The following is a 17,761-nucleotide window of genomic DNA, read 5'->3' as shown; positions in this document are numbered from 1 at the left end:
GAGACAACACAGATTCTCCAACGCCATCCTTTTAATTGGAATTGACAATTACAGTTTAGCATCAACGTGAATGGCCAACATGGGATCCTCCGTCATGTTGTTGATTTGGAGAGATGCTCTGCCGTCTGGACCGACAGTCACCTGTAAACCCGTGCAGCGATCGCCCTCCTTCTGTCCTGAAATTACGTCACAGTATGTACCAGCACGGAGTCCTGTTTGTAAAGTAACACCCATGTTCCTGAAGTGGAAGAGAAACCAAATGATAGACCACTTGCAGATTCTGAACAGCCATGGATTACAAAACCATAGACATAGGAATTTAGGAGAAGGAACAGAGACCACCCCCATCTCCCCCCACCCCAATCAGTCACCCCTGCCTGGAAGCTAAAGAGCAGGACAGGCAGAAAGAGTGTAGAAAATGACTTCTTTTTCACTCACGTGTCAGAAAGTCACTCTCCAAAAATATAATTTAACAGTCCAATATATAATTATCTGTAGCAACAACCTATACATATTATACAGTATATATTAACAACCCTGAGAGTCCTTCTGGTTCCTCCCCCCCCGATCCTGGGCTGCTGCTGCTGCCTTCTTTTTCCCATTCCATCTATTTCTGCGAGGTATTCGACGAACGGTTGCCACCGCCTGGTGAACCCTTGAGCCGACCCCCTTAGAACGAACTTAATCCGCTCTAGCTTTATAAACCCTGCCATGTCATTTATCCAGGTCTCCACCCCCGGGGGCTTGGCTTCTTTCCACATTAGCAATATCCTGCGCCGGGCTACTAGGGACGCAAAGGCCAAAACATCGGCCTCTCTCGCCTCCTGCACTCCCGGCTCTTGTGCAACCCCAAATATAGCCAACCCCCAGCTTGGTTCGACCCGGACCCCCACTACTTTTGAAAGCACCTTTGTCACCCCCATCCAAAACCCCTGTAGTGCCGGGCATGACCAAAACATATGGGTATGATTCGCTGGGCTTCTCAAGCACCTCGCACACCTATCCTCCACCCCAAAAAATTTACTGAGCCGTGCTCCAGTCATATGCGCCCTGTGTAATACCTTAAACTGAATCAGGCTTAGCCTGGCACACGAGGACGACGAGTTTACCCTGCTTAGGGCATCTGCCCACAGCCCCTCCTCGATCTCCTCCCCCAGCTCTTCTTCCCATTTCCCTTTTAGTTCATCTACCATAGTCTCCCCTTCGTCCCTCATTTCCCTATATATATCTGACACCTTACCATCCCCCACCCATGTCTTTGAGATCACTCTGTCCTGCACCTCTTGTGTCGGGAGCTGCGGGAATTCCCTCACCTGTTGCCTCGCAAAAGCCCTCAGTTGCATATACCTGAATGCATTCCCTTGGGGCAACCCATATTTCTCGGTCAGCGCTCCCAGACTCGCGAACTTCCCATCCACAAACAGATCTTTCAGTTGCGTTATTCCTGCTCTTTGCCACATTCCATATCCCCCATCCATTCCCCCCGGGGCAAACCTATGGTTGTTTCTTATTGGGGACCCCCCCAAGGCTCCAGTCTTTCCCCTATGCCGTCTCCACTGTCCCCAAATCTTCAGTGTAGCCACCACCACCGGACTCGTGGTATAGATCCTTGGTGAGAACGGCAATGGGGCTGTCACCATAGCCTGTAGGCTAGTCCCCCTACAGGACGCCCTCTCTAATCTCTTCCACGCCGCTCCCTCCTCCTCTCCCATCCACTTACTCACCATTGAAATATTAGCGGCCCAATAATACTCACTTAGGCTCGGTAGTGCCAGCCCCCCCTATCCCTGCTACGCTGTAGGAATCCCTTCCTCACTCTCGGGGTCTTCCCGGCCCACACAAAACCCATGATGCTCTTTTCAATCCTTTTAAAAAAAGCCTTCGTGATCACCACCGGGAGGCACTGAAACACAAAGAGGAATCTCGGGAGGACCACCATCTTAACCGCCTGCACCCTCCCTGCCAGTGACAGGGATACCATATCCCATCTCTTGAAATCCTCCTCCATTTGTTCCACCAACCGCGTTAAATTTAACCTATGCAATGTGCCCCAATTCTTGGCTATCTGGATCCCCAGGTAACGAAAGTCCCTTGTTACCTTCCTCAACGGTAGGTCCTCTATTTCTCTACTCTGCTCCCCTGGATGCACCACAAACAACTCACTTTTCCCCATGTTCAATTTGTACCCTGAAAAATCCCCAAACTCCCCAAGTATCCGCATTATTTCTGGCATCCCCTCCGCCGGGTCTGCCACATATAGTAACAAATCGTCCGCATACAAAGATACCCGGTGTTCTTCTCCTCCTCTAAGTACTCCCCTCCACTTCTTGGAACCCCTCAACGCTATCGCCAGGGGCTCAATCGCCAGTGCAAACAATAATGGGGACAGAGGGCATCCCTGCCTTGTCCCTCTATGGAGCCGAAAATATGCAGATCCCCGTCCATTCGTGACCACGCTCGCCACTGGGGCCCTATACAACAGCTGCACCCATCTAACATACCCCTCTCCAAAACCAAATCTCCTCAACACCTCCCACAAATAATCCCACTCCACTCTATCAAATGCTTTCTCGGCATCCATCGCCACTACTATCTCCGTTTCCCCCTCTGGTGGGGGCATCATCATTACCCCTAACAGCCTCCGTATATTCGTGTTCAGCTGTCTCTCCTTCACAAACCCAGTTTGGTCCTCGTGGACCACCCCCGGGACACATTCCTCTATTCTCATTGCCATTACCTTGGCCAGGATCTTGGCATCTACATTTAGGAGGGAAATAGGTCTATAGGACCCGCATTGTAGCGGGTCCTTTTCCTTCTTTAAGAGAAGCGATATCGTTGCTTCAGACATAGTCGGGGGCAGTTGTCCCCTTTCCTTTGCCTCATTAAAGGTCCTCGTCAATACCGGGGCGAGCAAGTCCACATATTTTCTATAGAATTCGACTGGGAATCCATCCGGTCCCGGGGCCTTTCCCGCCTGCATGCTCCTAATTCCTTTCACCACTTCTTCTACCTCGATCTGTGCTCCCAGTCCCACCCTTTCCTGCTCTTCCACCTTGGGAAATTCCAGCCGATCCAAAAAGCCCATCATTCTCTCCCTCCCATCCGGGGGTTGAGCTTCATATAATTTTTTATAAAATGTCTTGAACACTCCATTCACTCTCTCCGCTCCCCGCTCCATCTCTCCTTCCTCATCCCTCACTCCCCCTATTTCCCTCGCTGCTCCCCTTTTCCTCAATTGGTGTGCCAGCAACCTGCTCGCCTTCTCCCCATATTCGTACTGTACACCCTGCGCCTTCCTCCATTGTGCCTCTGCAGTGTCCGTAGTCAGCAAGTCAAATTCTACATGTAGCCTTTGCCTTTCCCTGTACAGTCCCTCCTCCGGTGCTTCCGCATATTGTCTGTCCACCCTCAAAAGTTCTTGCAGCAACCGCTCCCGTTCCTTACTCTCCTGCTTCCCTTTATGTGCTCTTATTGATATCAGCTCCCCTCTAACCACCGCCTTCAGCGCCTCCCAGACCACTCCCACCTGGACCTCCCCATTATCATTGAGTTCCAAGTACTTTTCAATGCACCCCCTCACCCTTAGACACACCCCCTCATCTGCCATTAGTCCCATGTCCATTCTCCAGGGTGGGCGCCCTCCTGTTTCCTCCCCTATCTCCAAGTCCACCCAGTGTGGAGCGTGATCCGAAATGGCTATAGCCGTATACTCCGTTCCCCTCACCTTCGGGATCAACGCCCTTCCCAGCACAAAAAAGTCTATTCGCGAGTAGACTTTATGGACATAGGAGAAAAACGAGAACTCCTTACTCCTAGGTCTGCTAAATCTCCACGGGTCTACACCTCCCATCTGCTCCATAAAATCTTTAAGTACCTTGGCTGCTGCCGGCCTCCTTCCAGTCCTGGACTTCGACCTATCCAGCCCTGGTTCCAACACCGTATTAAAATCTCCCCCCATTATCAGCTTTCCCATCTCTAGGTCCGGAATGCGTCCTAGCATCCGCCTCATAAAATTGGCATCATCCCAGTTCGGGGCATATACGTTTACCAAAACCACCGTCTCCCCCTGTAGTTTGCCACTCACCATCACGTATCTGCCCCCGTTATCCGCCACTATAGTCTTTGCCTCGAACATTACCCGCTTCCCCACTAATATAGCCACCCCCCTGTTTTTCGCATCTAGCCCCGAATGGAACACCTGCCCCACCCATCCTTTGCGTAGCCTAACCTGGTCTATCAGTTTCAGGTGCGTTTCCTGTAACATAACCACATCTGCCTTAAGTTTCTTAAGGTGTGCGAGTACCCGTGCCCTCTTTATCGGCCCGTTCAGCCCTCTCACGTTCCACGTGATCAGCCGGGTTGGGGGGCTTCCTACCCCCCCACCTTGTCGATTAGCCATCCCCTTTTTCCAGCTCCTCACCCGGTTCCCACGCAGCTGTATCTCCCCCAGGCGGTGCCCCCCCCGCCCATCCCCTCCCATACCAGCTCCCCCTCTCCCCAGCAGCAGCAACTCAGTAATTCCCCCCTCCCACCCCCCCCCGCTAGCGTAATTACTCCCCCCATGTTGCTCCCAGAAGTCAGCAAACTCTGGCCGACCTCGGCTTCCCCCCGTGACCTCGGCTCGCACCGTGCAACGCCCCTTCCTTCCTGCTTCTCTATTCCCGCCATAAATTTTCATAGCGCGGGAACCAAGCCCGCGCTTCTCCCTTGGCCCCGCCCCCAATGGCCAACGCCCCATCTCCTCCACCTCCCCTCCTCCCCCCATCACTACCTGTGGAAGAGAGAAAAGTTACCACATCGCAGGATTAGTACATAAAACTCCTCTTTCCCCCCTTTTTAACCCCCCTCTTCGCCCCCCACATTCGCCCCACCACTTTGTTCAAACATTCTTTTTAATAACCCGCTCATTCCAGTTTTTCTTCCACAATAAAAGTCCACGCTTCATCCGCCGTCTCAAAGGAGTGGTGCCTCCCTCGATATGTGACCCACAGTCTTGCCGGTTGCAGCATTCCAAATTTTATCTTCTTTTTATGAAGCACCGCCTTGGCCTGATTAAAGCTCGCCCTCCTTCTCGCCACCTCCGCACTCCAGTGTTGATAAACGCGGATCACCGCGTTCTCCCATTTACTGCTCCGAGTTTTCTTTGTCCATCTAAGGACCATTTCTCTATCCTTAAAACGGAGGAATCTCACCACTATGGCTCTGGGAATTTCTCCTGCTCTCGGTCCTCGCGCCATCACTCGGTATGTTCCCTCCACCTCCAACGGACCTGCCGGGGCCTCCGCTCCCATTAACGAGTGCAGCATCGTGCTCACATATGCCCCGACGTCCGCTCCCTCCGCACCTTCAGGAAGACCAAGAATCCTCAGGTTGTTCCTCCTTGCGTTGTTCTCCAGTGCCTCCAACCTTTCCACACATCGTTTCTGATGTACCTCATGCATCTCCGTCTTCACCACCAGGCCCTGTATGTCGTCCTCATTCTCGGCTGCCTTTGCCTTCATGACCCGAAGCTCCCGCTCCTGGGTCTTTTGTTCCTCCTTTAGCCCTTCGATCGCCTGTAGTATCGGGGCCAACAGCTCTTTCTTCATTTCCTTTTTGAGCTCTTCCACACAGCATTTCAAGAACTCTTGTTGTTCAGGGCCCCATGTTAAACTGCCACCTTCCGACGCCATCTTGGTTTTTGCTTGCCTTCCTTGCCGCTGTTCTAAAGGATCCACTGCAATCCGGCCACTTTCTCCTCCTTTTTTCATCCGTATCCAGGGGGGGTTCCCTTCTGGTTTACCGCACAGTGTTTTTAGCCGTCAAAATTGCCGTTGGGGCTCCTATCAAGAGCCCAAAAGTCCGTTTCACCGGGAGCTGCCGAAACGTGCGACTCAGCTGGTCATCGCCACACCCGGAAGTGTCAGAGATACAGAGTTAACGGCCGGGATTCTCCAAGCCCGCTCCGGCGACCGGAGAATCGGCGTCAATTAGGTCCACGCGGTCGAAGTGGCGCCGGTCGGGTGCCGCTGAAAGAGAAATTCTCCGAGGTCGACCAGCCGAATTCCCGCCGAGTTCCGGCGAGTCCCACCGGTGTGGTTCTAACCTGGTACCACCCAGCTCGGAACCACGGCCGCGATGGCCGTCCTGGTGGGGGGGGGGGGCGAGGGGATCTGACTCCGGGGGGGGGGGGGGGGGGGCCTCCACGGCGTCCAGGCCTGCGATTGGGGGCTTCCGATCGACAGGCGCCCGCGATCTGGAGGGGGCCTACCTCCTTCCGCGCGGGCCCACTGTAGGTCTCCGCCATGTTGCGCGACGCCGGCGCGGAGACGGCTGCCGTGTGCATGTGTGGACCCGCGTCGGCCGTGCAGGGCCGCGTTTCGGCGTCGGAGCTGCGTGGGGCACGCCAGCGCCGTGCTGGCCCCGAGGACCGCTGAATCGCTGGGCAAGAAGGCCCGATGACGCCGGCATACACCAGTCCGGTGTTTGCCGGCCTCAACACTTGGCCAGGGTTTCGGAGAATCCCGGCCAACGTTTCCAGTCTGTGTGACTCCACTTGGAGAACTTGAGAAGTATGACGTTGAAATAGGGGAGCAGCTATGATCACAGTGAAAGACGGAGCAGGATCGAAGGGCCGAATGGCCTCCTCCTGCTCCTATTTTCTAACTGTTATTCTAACATATCAGCCAAAGCCTGAATGTTGTCCAGGTTTTGTTGTATTTCCTATGGACTAGTGTGCTCCTGCTGCATTACTGTGGCATTGCTGCACTAGTGTGTCACTACTGCATTACCATGTCACTGCAACACACCGTGTCACAGCTGCACTACTGTGTTGCATTACTCTGTCACTGCTTTCATAATGTCTATTTCTGCGATACATATCACTGCTATCTTACTGGGGAGGAAGTCCCTATTTAAGTTTGTTGATGTGCTTCCTGTACAATGTTACTCACCAGTTGTCACTGTTGATCGCGATGAAGCCTCTATTTCCACGGCCGAATGCGATTTGATTGCTTCCATTGTCCCACCAATTTGCAAAAGGCTGCCCATCCACCACATTGCGAAAGATGACCATGTTCCTGCAAACGTGACACAATTGCCAGATTTTGTTATCACCACTACTTTGGAAGGGACGTTAGCTCGTCAAAATGTGGACTGGGAGGCAGACTGACCTGATCTGACGCCACCGGTGCTCACACACCCAGCCGTTCCCACACGTGGTGTCCGCATTGAGGGTCACAGGCTTGGTGGATCCGTCGCTATTGCTGGGCGGTCCCATCCAATCATTCACGTCCTTTGGAAAAGGGAAAGTGGATCGCGAGTGAAAATCTCCCCTGCCCATTCCCCACATTGGTACAAAACTTTCATAAAACATAGAATGCAGAAGGAGGTCATTCGGCCCATCGAGTCTGCACCAACCCACTTAAGCCCTCACTTCCACCCTATCCCCGTAAACCAATGACCCCTCGTAACCCTTTTGGTCGCTAAGGGCAATTTATCGCGGCCAATCCACCTAACCTGCACATCTTTGGACTGTGGGAGGAAACCGGAGCACCCGGAGGAAACCCACGCACACACGGGGAGAACGTGCAGACTCCGCACAGACAGCGACCCAGCGGGGAATTGAACCTGGGACCCTGGCGCTGTGAAGCAATAGTGCTATCCACAAGGCTAACGTGCCGCCCTAGATTTCCTTTCCAAGAATCTACCAATTTCCTTTTGAAAGGTATCATTGAATCTTTCAGGCAGCACCTTCCAGATCACAACAACTCGCTGTGTAAAAAACATCCTCCTCATCTCCCCCTCTGCCTCACAACAACTCGCTGTGTAAAAAACATCCTCCTCATCTCCCCCTCTGCCTCACAACAACTCGCTGTGTAAAAAACATCCTCCTCATCTCCCCCTCTGCCTCACAACAACTCGCTGTGTAAAAAACATCCTCCTCATCTCCCCCTCTGCCTCACAACAACTCGCTGTGTAAAAAACATCCTCCTCGTCTCCCCCTCTGCCTCACAACAACTCGCTGTGTAAAAAACATCCTCCTCAACTCCCCCTCTGCCTCACAACAACTCGCTGTGTAAAAAACATCCTCCTCAACTCCCCCTCTGCCCCACAACAACTCGCTGTGTAAAAAACATCCTCCTCATCTCCCCCTCTGCTTCACAACAACTCGCTGTGTAAAAAACATCCTCCTCGTCTCCCCCTCTGCCTCACAACAACTCGCTGTGTAAAAAACATCCTCCTCATCTCCCCCTCTGCCTCACAACAACTCGCTGTGTAAAAAACATCCTCCTCATCTCCCCCTCTGCCTCACAACAACTCGCTGTGTAAAAAACATCCTCCTCATCTCCCCCTCTGCCTCACAACAACTCGCTGTGTAAAAAACATCCTCCTCATCTCCCCCTCTGCTTCACAACAACTCGCTGTGTAAAAAACATCCTCCTCATCTCCCCCTCTGCTTCACAACAACTCGCTGTGTAAAAAACATCCTCCTCATCTCCCCCTCTGCTTCACAACAACTCGCTGTGTAAAAAACATCCTCCTCATCTCCCCCTCTGCTTCACAACAACTCGCTGTGTAAAAAACATCCTCCTCGTCTCCCCCTCTGCCTCACAACAACTCGCTGTGTAAAAAACATCCTCCTCGTCTCCCCCTCTGCCTCACAACAACTCGCTGTGTAAAAAACATCCTCCTCATCTCCCCCTCTGCTTCACAACAACTCGCTGTGTAAAAAACATCCTCCTCATCTCCCCCTCTGCCTCACAACAACTCGCTGTGTAAAAAACATCCTCCTCATCTCCCCCTCTGCCTCACAACAACTCGCTGTGTAAAAAACATCCTCCTCATCTCCCCTTCTGCCTCACAACAACTCGCTGTGTAAAAAACATCCTCCTCATCTCCCCCTCTGCCTCACAACAACTCGCTGTGTAAAAAACATCCTCCTCATCCCCCCCTCTGCCTCACAACAACTCGCTGTGTAAAAAACATCCTCCTCATCTCCCCCTCTGCCTCACAACAACTCGCTGTGTAAAAAACATCCTCCTCATCCCCCCCTCTGCCTCACAACAACTCGCTGTGTAAAAAACATCCTCCTCATCTCCCCCTCTGCCTCACAACAACTCGCTGTGTAAAAAACATCCTCCTCATCTCCCCCTCTGCCTCACAACAACTCGCTGTGTAAAAAACATCCTCCTCATCTCCCCCTCTGCCTCACAACAACTCGCTGTGTAAAAAACATCCTCCTCATCTCCTCCTCTGCCTCACAACAACTCGCTGTGTAAAAAACATCCTCCTCATCTCCCCCTCTGCCTCACAACAACTCGCTGTGTAAAAAACATCCTGCTCATCTCCCCCTCTGCTTCTTTTCCCAATTCTCTTCAATCTGTGTCCCTCTGGTTACCCTCCCTCCTCTCACTGAAACACTTTCCCCCTCATTCCTCTATCAACACCCTACAAGAAATAAAATTCAGAATATGCCGGGAGAACTCAGCAAGTCTGGCAGTATCTGTGGAGACAGAAACAGAGTCAAGGTTTCAATCTATATGACTCTCTTCTGGAAGAAGTCTAGGATCAGCCATGATCATAGTGAATGGCAGAACGGGCTCGATGGGCCGAATGGCCTACTGCTGCTCCTATTTTCGAAATGTTATTTGTCACTTATCAGCCAAAACATGAATGTTGTCCAGGTTGTATTGCATTTGGTCAGCTACAACCTCAACCACCTTCACCCAAAGGATTGTGAATCTATGGAATTCCTTGCCCAGTGAAACAGCGGAGGCTCATTCATTAAATGTTTTTAAGATAAAGATCGATAGTTTTTTGAAGAATAAAGGGATTAAGGGTTATGGTGTTCGGGCCGGAAAGTGGAGCCATGATCTCATTGAATGGTGGAGCAGGCTCGAGGGGCCAGATGGCCTACTCCTGCTCCTAGTTCTTATGTTATGTTCTTATGTTCCTTTGTACCAGGAATGACTCCAACCAGCGGAGAGTTTCCCCCCTGATTCCCATTGACTCCAGTTTAGCTCGGGCTCCTTGATGCCACACTCGGTCAAATGCTGCCTTGATGTCGAGGGCAGTCACTCTCACCTCACCTCTGGCATTCAGCTCTTCTGTCCATGTTTGAACCAAGGCTGTAATGAGGTCAGGAGCTGAGTGACCCTGGCGGAACCCAAGCTGAGCTTCCGTGAGCAGGTTATTGCTGAGTAAGTGCCGCTTGGTAGCATTGTTGATGACTCCTTCCATCACTTTGCTGATGATGGAGAGTAGACTGATAGGGCGGTAATTGGCTGGGGTGGATTTGTCCTGTTTCTTGTGTACAGGACACACCTGGACAATTTTCCACATTGCCGGGTAGACGCCAGTGCTGTAGCTGTCCTGGAACAGCCTGGCTAGATTCTGGGGCCAGATTGTCCGGGCCCACAGCCTTTGCAGTGTCCGGGGACTTCAGCCACTTCTTGTTATCACGTGGAGTGAATCATATTGACTGGAGACTGACGTCTGAGATGCTGGGGACCTCCGGAGGAGACGGAGTGGATCATCCACTCGGCACTTCTGGCTGAAGATTGTTGCGAATGCCTCAGCCTTGTCTTTTGCACCAAGGGGACGCGGTGACATGGTGGCAATGTGACTAGACGGGTGACCCAGAGTAATACGCTCGTGGCTTGAGTTCATAAACCCACCGCACCAGATGATGAAAGTTGAATTCCATAAAATATCTGGAATTAAAAGTTTCATGATGACCACAAAACCACCGTCGTAAAAACCCTTCAGGTTCGCTAATGTATTTAATCATTCGGGAAGGAAATCTGCAAACACTTAAATGGTCTGGCCGACATGTGACTCCAGATTCATAGCAATGTGGTTGACGCTGAAATGGTCAAACAATCCACTCAATTCTCGGGGAATTCGGGATGGGCAATGAATGCCGCCCATCCAGCAATACCCATATCCCACCAATGTTTTTTAGAAAATGTGCTGCGTTCTGCCCTCCTGGGGACATTGGTGGCGCCTCCTTGGAGTTTCCAACACAGACAATCAGGCAATGAAGCTGTGAAGGAAGCCTATAAACTTTTAAACCAAGCTCCTCCTCAATTAATGTTTGTACACAGGAATACAAGTGAATCTGCCCAGCACCTCAATAAAATTAAAATCTCTTTTGCCACAAATGAAAAGATTAACATGAAAGGCAGTACGTCTGAGAATGCAGCACTCCCTCGGTACTGACCCTCTGACAGTGCAGCACTCCCTCAGTACTGACACTCTGACAGTGCAGCACTCCCTCAGTACTGACCCTCTGACAGTGCGGCACTCCCTCAGTACTGACCCTCTGACACTGCAGCGCTCCCTCAGTACTGACCCTCTGACAGTGCGGCACTCCCTCAGTACTGACCCTCTGACAGTGCATCGCTCCCTCAGTACTGACTCTCTGACAGTGCGGCACTCCCTCAGTACTGACCCTCTGACACTGCAGCACTCCCTCAGTACTGACGCTCTGACAGTGCGGCACTCCCTCAGTACTGACCCTCTGACACTGCAGCACTCCCTCAGTACTGACTCTCTGACAGTGCAGCACTCCCTCAGTACTGACCCTCTGACACTGCAGCACTCCCTCAGTACTGACCCTCTGACAGTGCGGCACTCCCTCAGTACTGACCCTCTGACAGTGCATCGCTCCCTCAGTACTGACTCTCTGACAGTGCATCGCTCCCTCAGTACTGACCGTCTGACAGTGCCGCTCTCCCTCAGTACTGACCCTCTGACAGTGCAGCACTCCCTCAGCACTGACCCTCTGACAGTGCAGCGCTCCCTCAATACTGACCCTCTGATAGTGCGGCACTCCCTCAGTACTGACCCTCTGACAGTGCAGCACTCCCTCAGTACTGACCCTCTGACAGTGCGGCACTCCCTCAGCACTGACCCTCTGACAGTGCAGCGCTCCCCCAATACTGACCCTCTGACAGTGCGGCACTCCCTCAGTACTGACCCTCTGACAGTGCAGCACTCCCTCAGTACTGACCCTCTGACAGTGCGGCACTCCCTCAGTACTGAGCCTCTGACAGTGCGGCACTCCCTCAGTACTGACCCTCTGACAGTGCAGCGCTCCCTCAATACAGCCTCTCCGAAAGTGCAGCACTCCCTCAGTACTGACCCTCTGACAGTGCGGCACTCACTCAGTACTGACCCTCTGACAGTGCAGCACTCCCTCAGTACTGACCCTCTGACAGTGCAGCACTCCTTCAGTACTGACCCTCTGACAGTGCAGCACTCCCTCAGTACTGACCCTCTGACAGTGCAGCACTCCCTCAGTACTGACCCTCTGACAGTGCAGCACTCCCTCAGTACTGACTCTCTGACAGTGCAGCGCTCCCTCAGTACTGACTCTCTGACAGTGCAGCACTCCCTCAGTACTGACCCTCTGACAGTGCAGCACTCGCTCAGTACTGACCCTCTGACAGTGCAGCACTCCCTCAGTACTGACCCTCTGACAGTGCAGCACTCCCTCAGTACTGACCCTCTGACAGTGCAGCACTCCCTCAGTACTGACCCTCTGACAGTGCAGCACTCCCTCAGTACTGACCCTCTGACAGTGCGGCACTCCCTCAGTACTGACCCTCTGACAGAGCGGCACTCCCTCAGTACTGACCCTCTGACAGTGCGGCACTCCCTCAGTACTGACCCTCTGACAGTGTGGCACTCCCTCAGTACTGACCCTCTGACAGTGTAGCACTCCCTCAGTACTGACCCTCTGACAGTGCGGCACTCCCTCAGTACTGACCCTCTGACAGTGCGGCACTCCCTCAGTACTGACCCTCTGACAGTGCAGCACTCCCTCAGTACTGACCCTCTGACAGTGCGGCACTCCCTCAGTACTGACCCTCTGACAGTGCAGCACACCCTCAGTACTGACTCTCTGACAGTGCAGCACTCCCTCAGCACTGACCCTCTGACAGTGCAGCACTCCCTCAGTACTGACCCTCTGACAGTGCGGCACTCCCTCAGTACTGGCCCTCTGACAGTGCGGCACTCCCTCAGTACTGACCCTCTGACAGTGCGGCACTCCCTCAGTACTGAGCCTCTGACAGTGCGGCACTCCCTCAGTACTGACCCTCTGACAGTGCAGCACTCCCTCAATACAGCCTCTCCGAAAGTGCAGCACTCCCTCAGTACTGACCCTCTGACAGTGCGGCACTCCCTCAGTACTGACCCTCTGACAGTGCAGCACTCCCTCAGTACTGACCCTCTGACAGTGCAGCACTCCTTCAGTACTGACCCTCTGACAGTGCATCACTCCCTCAGTACTGACCCTCTGACAGTGCAGCACTCCCTCAGTACTGACCCTCTGACAGTGCGGCACTCCCTCAGTACTGACCCTCTGACAATGCAGCACTCCCTCAGTACTGACCCTCTGACAGTGCGGCACTCCCTCAGTACTGACCCTCTGACAGTGCGGCACTCCCTCAGTACTGACCCTCTGACAGTGCGGCACTCCCTCTGTACTGACCCTCTGACAGTGTGGCACTCCCTCAGTACTGACCCTCTGACAGTGTAGCACTCCCTCAGTACTGACCCTCTGACAGTGCGGCACTCCCTCAGTACTGACCCTCTGACAGTGCGGCACTCCCTCAGTACTGACCCTCTGACAGTGCAGCACTCCCTCAGTACTGACCCTCTGACAGTGCGGCACTCCCTCAGTACTGACCCTCTGACAGTGCAGCACACCCTCAGTACTGACTCTCTGACAGTGCAGCACTCCCTCAGCACTGACCCTCTGACAGTGCAGCACTCCCTCAGTACTGACCCTCTGACAGTGCGGCACTCCCTCAGTACTGACCCTCTGACAGTGCGGCACTCCCTCAGTACTGACCCTCTGACAGTGCATCGCTCCCTCAGTACTGACTCTCTGACAGTGCATCGCTCCCTCAGTACTGACCCTCTGACAGTGCAGCACTCCCTCAGTACTGACCCTCTGACACTGCAGCGCTCCCTCAGTACTGACCCTCTGACAGTGCAGCACTCCCTCAGCACTGACCCTCTGACAGCGCAGCACTCCCTCAGTACTGACCCTCTGACAGTGCGGCACTCCCTCAGTACTGACCCTCTGACAGTGCGGCACTCCCTCAGTACTGACCCTCTGACAGTGCGGCACTCCCTCAGTACTGACCCTCTGACAGTGCATCGCTCCCTCAGTACTGACTCTCTGACAGTGCATCGCTCCCTCAGTACTGACCGTCTGACAGTGCCGCTCTCCCTCAGTACTGACCCTCTGACAGTGCAGCACTCCCTCAGTACTGACCCTCTCACAGTGCAGCACTCCCTCAGTACTGACCCTCTGACAGTGCGGCACTCCCTCAGTACTGACCCTCTGACAGTGGAGCACTCCCTCAGCATTGACCCTCTGACAGTGCAGCACTCCCTCAGTACTGACCCTCTGACTGTCCAGCACTCCCTCAGTACTGACCCTCTGACAGTGCAGCACTCCCTCAGTACTGACCCTCTGACAGTGCGGCACTCCCTCAGTACTGACCCTCTGACAGTGGAGCACTCCCTCAGCATTGACCCTCTCACAGTGCAGAACTCCCTCAGTACTGACCCTCTGACTGTCCAGCACTCCCTCAGTACTGACCCTCTGACAGAGCGGCACTCCCTCAGTACTGACCCTCTGACAGTGCGGCACTCCCTCAGTACTGACCCTCTGACAGTGCGGCACTCCCTCAGTACTGACCCTCTGACAGTGCAGCACTCCCTCAGTACTGACCCTCTGACAGTGCAGCACTCCCTCAGTACTGACCCTCTGACAGTGCAGCACTCCCTCAGTACTGACCCTCTGACAGTGCGGCACTCCCTCAGTACTGACCCTCTGACAGTGCGGCACTCCCTCAGTACTGACCCTCTGACAGTGCAGCAGTCCCTCAGTACTGACCGTCTGACAGTGCGGCACTCCCTCAGTACTGACCGTCTGACAGTGCAGCACTCCCTCAGTACTGACCCTCTGACAGTGCAGCACTCCCTCAGTACTGACCCTCTGACAGTGCAGCACTCCCTCAGTACTGACCCTCCGACAGTGCGGCACTCCCTCAGTACTGACCCTCTGACAGTGCGGCACTCCCTCAGCACTGACCCTCTGACAGTGCAGAACTCCCTCAGTACTGACACTGTGACAGTGCAGCACTCCCTCAGTACTGACCCTCTGACAGTGCAGCACTCCCTCAGCACTGACCCTCTGACAGTGCAGCACTCCCTCAGTACTGACCCTCTGACAGTGCAGCACTCCCTCAGTACAGACCCTCTGACAGTGCAGCACTCCCTCAGTACTGACCCTATGACAGTGCAGCACTCCCTCAGTACTGACCCTCTGACAGTGCGGCACTCCCTCAGTACTGACCCTCTGACAGTGCAGCACTCCCTCAGTACTGACCCTCTGACAATGCAGCACTCCCTCACTACTGACCCTCTGACAATGCAGCACTCCCTCAGTACTGACCCTCAGACAATGCAGCATTCCCTCAGTACTGACCCTCTGACAGTGCAGCACTCCCTCAGTACTGACCCTCTGACAGTGCGGCACTCCCTCAGTACTGACCATCTGACAGTGCGGCACTCCCTCAGTACTGACCCTCTGACAGTGCAGCACTCCCTCAGTACTGACCCTCTGACAGTGCAGCACTCCCTCAGTCCTGACCCTCTGACAGTGCGGCACGCCCTCAGTACTGACCCTCTGACAATGCAGCACTCCCTCAGTACTGACCCTCTGACAGTACGGCACTCCCTCAGTACTGACCCTCTGACAATGCAGCACTCCCTCAGTACGGACCCTCTGACAGTGCAGCACTCCCTCAGTACTGACCCTCTGACAGTGCGGCACTCCCTCAGTGCTGACCCTCTGACAGTGCAGCACTCCCTCAGTACTGACCCTCTGACAGTGCAGCACTCCCTCAGTACTGTCCCTCTGACAGTGCGGCACTCCCTCAGTACTGACCCTCTGACAGTGCAGCACTCCCTCAGTACTGTCCCTCTGACAGTGCGGCACTCCCTCAGTACTGACCCTCTGACAGTGCAGCACTCCCTCAGTACTGTCCCTCTGACAGTGCAGCACTCCCTCAGTACTGACCCTCTGACAGTGCGGCACTCCCTCAGTACTGACCCTCTGACAGTGCGGCACTCCCTCAGTACTGGCCCTCTGACAGTGCGGCACTCCCTCAGTACTGACCCTCTGACAGTGCAGCACTCCCTCAGTACTGACCCTCTGACAGTGCGGCACTCCCTCAGTACTGACCGTCTGACAGTGCAGCACTCCCTCAGTACTGACCCTCTGACAGTGCAGCAGTCCCTCAGTACTGACCGTCTGACAGTGCGGCACTCCCTCAGTACTGACCGTCTGACAGTGCAGCACTCCCTCAGTACTGACCCTCTGACAGTGCAGCACTCCCTCAGTACTGACCCTCTGAAAGTGCAGCACACCCTCAGTACTGACCCTCTGACAGTGCAGCACTCCCTCATTACTGGCCCTCCGACAGTGCGGCACTCCATCAGTACTGACCCTCTGACAGTGCGGCACTCCCTCAGTACTGACCCTCTGACAGTGCAGCACTCCCTCAGTACTGTCCCTCTGACAGTGCAGCACTCCCTCAGTACTGACCCTCTGACAGTGCGGCACTCCCTCAGTACTGACCCTCTGACAGTGCAGCACTCCCTCAGTACTGACCGTCTGACAGTGCGGCACTCCCTCAGTACTGACCGTCTGACAGTGCGGCACTCCCTCAGTACTGACCCTCTGACAGTGCGGCACTCCCTCAGGACTGACCCTCTGACAGTGCAGCACTCCCTCAGTACTGACCCTCTGACAGTGCAGCACTCCCTCAGCACTGACCGTCTGACAGTGCAGCACTCCCTCAGTACTGACCCTCTGACAGTGCAGCAGTCCCTCAGTACTGACCGTCTGACAGTGCGGCACTCCCTCAGTACTGACCGTCTGACAGTGCTGCACTCCCTCAGTACTGACCCTCTGATAGTGCAGCACTCCCTCAGTACTGACCCTCTGAAAGTGCAGCACACCCTCAGTACTGACCCTCTGAAAGTGCAGCACACCCTCAGTACTGACCCTCTGACAGTGGAGCACTCCCTCATTACTGACCCTCCGACAGTGCGGCACTCCCTCAGTACTGACCCTCTGACAGTGCGGCACTCCCTCAGTACTGACCCTCTGACAGTGCAGCACTCCCTCAGTACAGACCCTCTGACAGTGCAGCACTCCCTCAGTACTGACCCTATGACAGTGCAGCACTCCCTCAGTACTGACCCTCTGACAGTGCAGCACTCCCTCAGTACTGACCCTCTGACAGTGCGGCACTCCCTCAGTACTGACCCTCTGACAGTGCAGCACTCCCTCAGTACTGACCCTCTGACAATGCAGCACTTCCTCAGTACTGACCCTCTGACAATGCAGCACTCCCTCAGTACTGACCCTCTGACAATGCAGCATTCCCTCAGTACTGACCCTCTGACAGTGCAGCACTCCCTCAGTACTGACCCTCTGACAGTGCGGCACTCCCTCAGTACTGACCATCTGACAGTGCGGCACTCCCTCAGTACTGACCCTCTGACAGTGCAGCACTCCCTCAGTACTGAACCTCTGACAGTGCAGCACTCCCTCAGTACTGACCCTCTGACAGTGCGGCACTCCCTCAGTACTGACCCTCTGACAATGCAGCACTCCCTCAGTACTGACCCTCTGACAGAACGGCACTCCCTCAGTACTGACCCTCTGACAATGCAGCACTCCCTC

The 17,761-nt window shown here is 54.2% G+C and overlaps 1 protein-coding gene across 1 annotated transcript in view; it reads right to left on the bottom strand.

The window, feature by feature from the left end:
• Window positions 1-13: 13 nt before the first annotated feature.
• LOC140426013 (pancreatic alpha-amylase-like) overlaps window positions 14-17,761 on the bottom strand; it is a 129,135-nt gene continuing 111,387 nt past the window's right edge. Inside the window, exons 8-10 of the mRNA XM_072510292.1 lie at window positions 7,152-7,273; window positions 6,933-7,058; window positions 14-238 (exon numbers count right to left, since the gene is read on the bottom strand). Coding sequence (XP_072366393.1) covers window positions 49-238; window positions 6,933-7,058; window positions 7,152-7,273 — 438 coding nt within the window. The 3' untranslated portion in view covers window positions 14-48. The remainder of the gene's footprint in view (window positions 239-6,932; window positions 7,059-7,151; window positions 7,274-17,761) is intronic.

This window comes from Scyliorhinus torazame, chromosome 7 (genome assembly GCF_047496885.1).
Source record: "Scyliorhinus torazame isolate Kashiwa2021f chromosome 7, sScyTor2.1, whole genome shotgun sequence".
Classification (NCBI taxonomy): domain Eukaryota; kingdom Metazoa; phylum Chordata; class Chondrichthyes; order Carcharhiniformes; family Scyliorhinidae; genus Scyliorhinus; species Scyliorhinus torazame.
The sequence above is the reverse complement of the archived record's forward strand: the minus strand, read 5'-3'. Positions and strand labels throughout refer to the sequence as shown.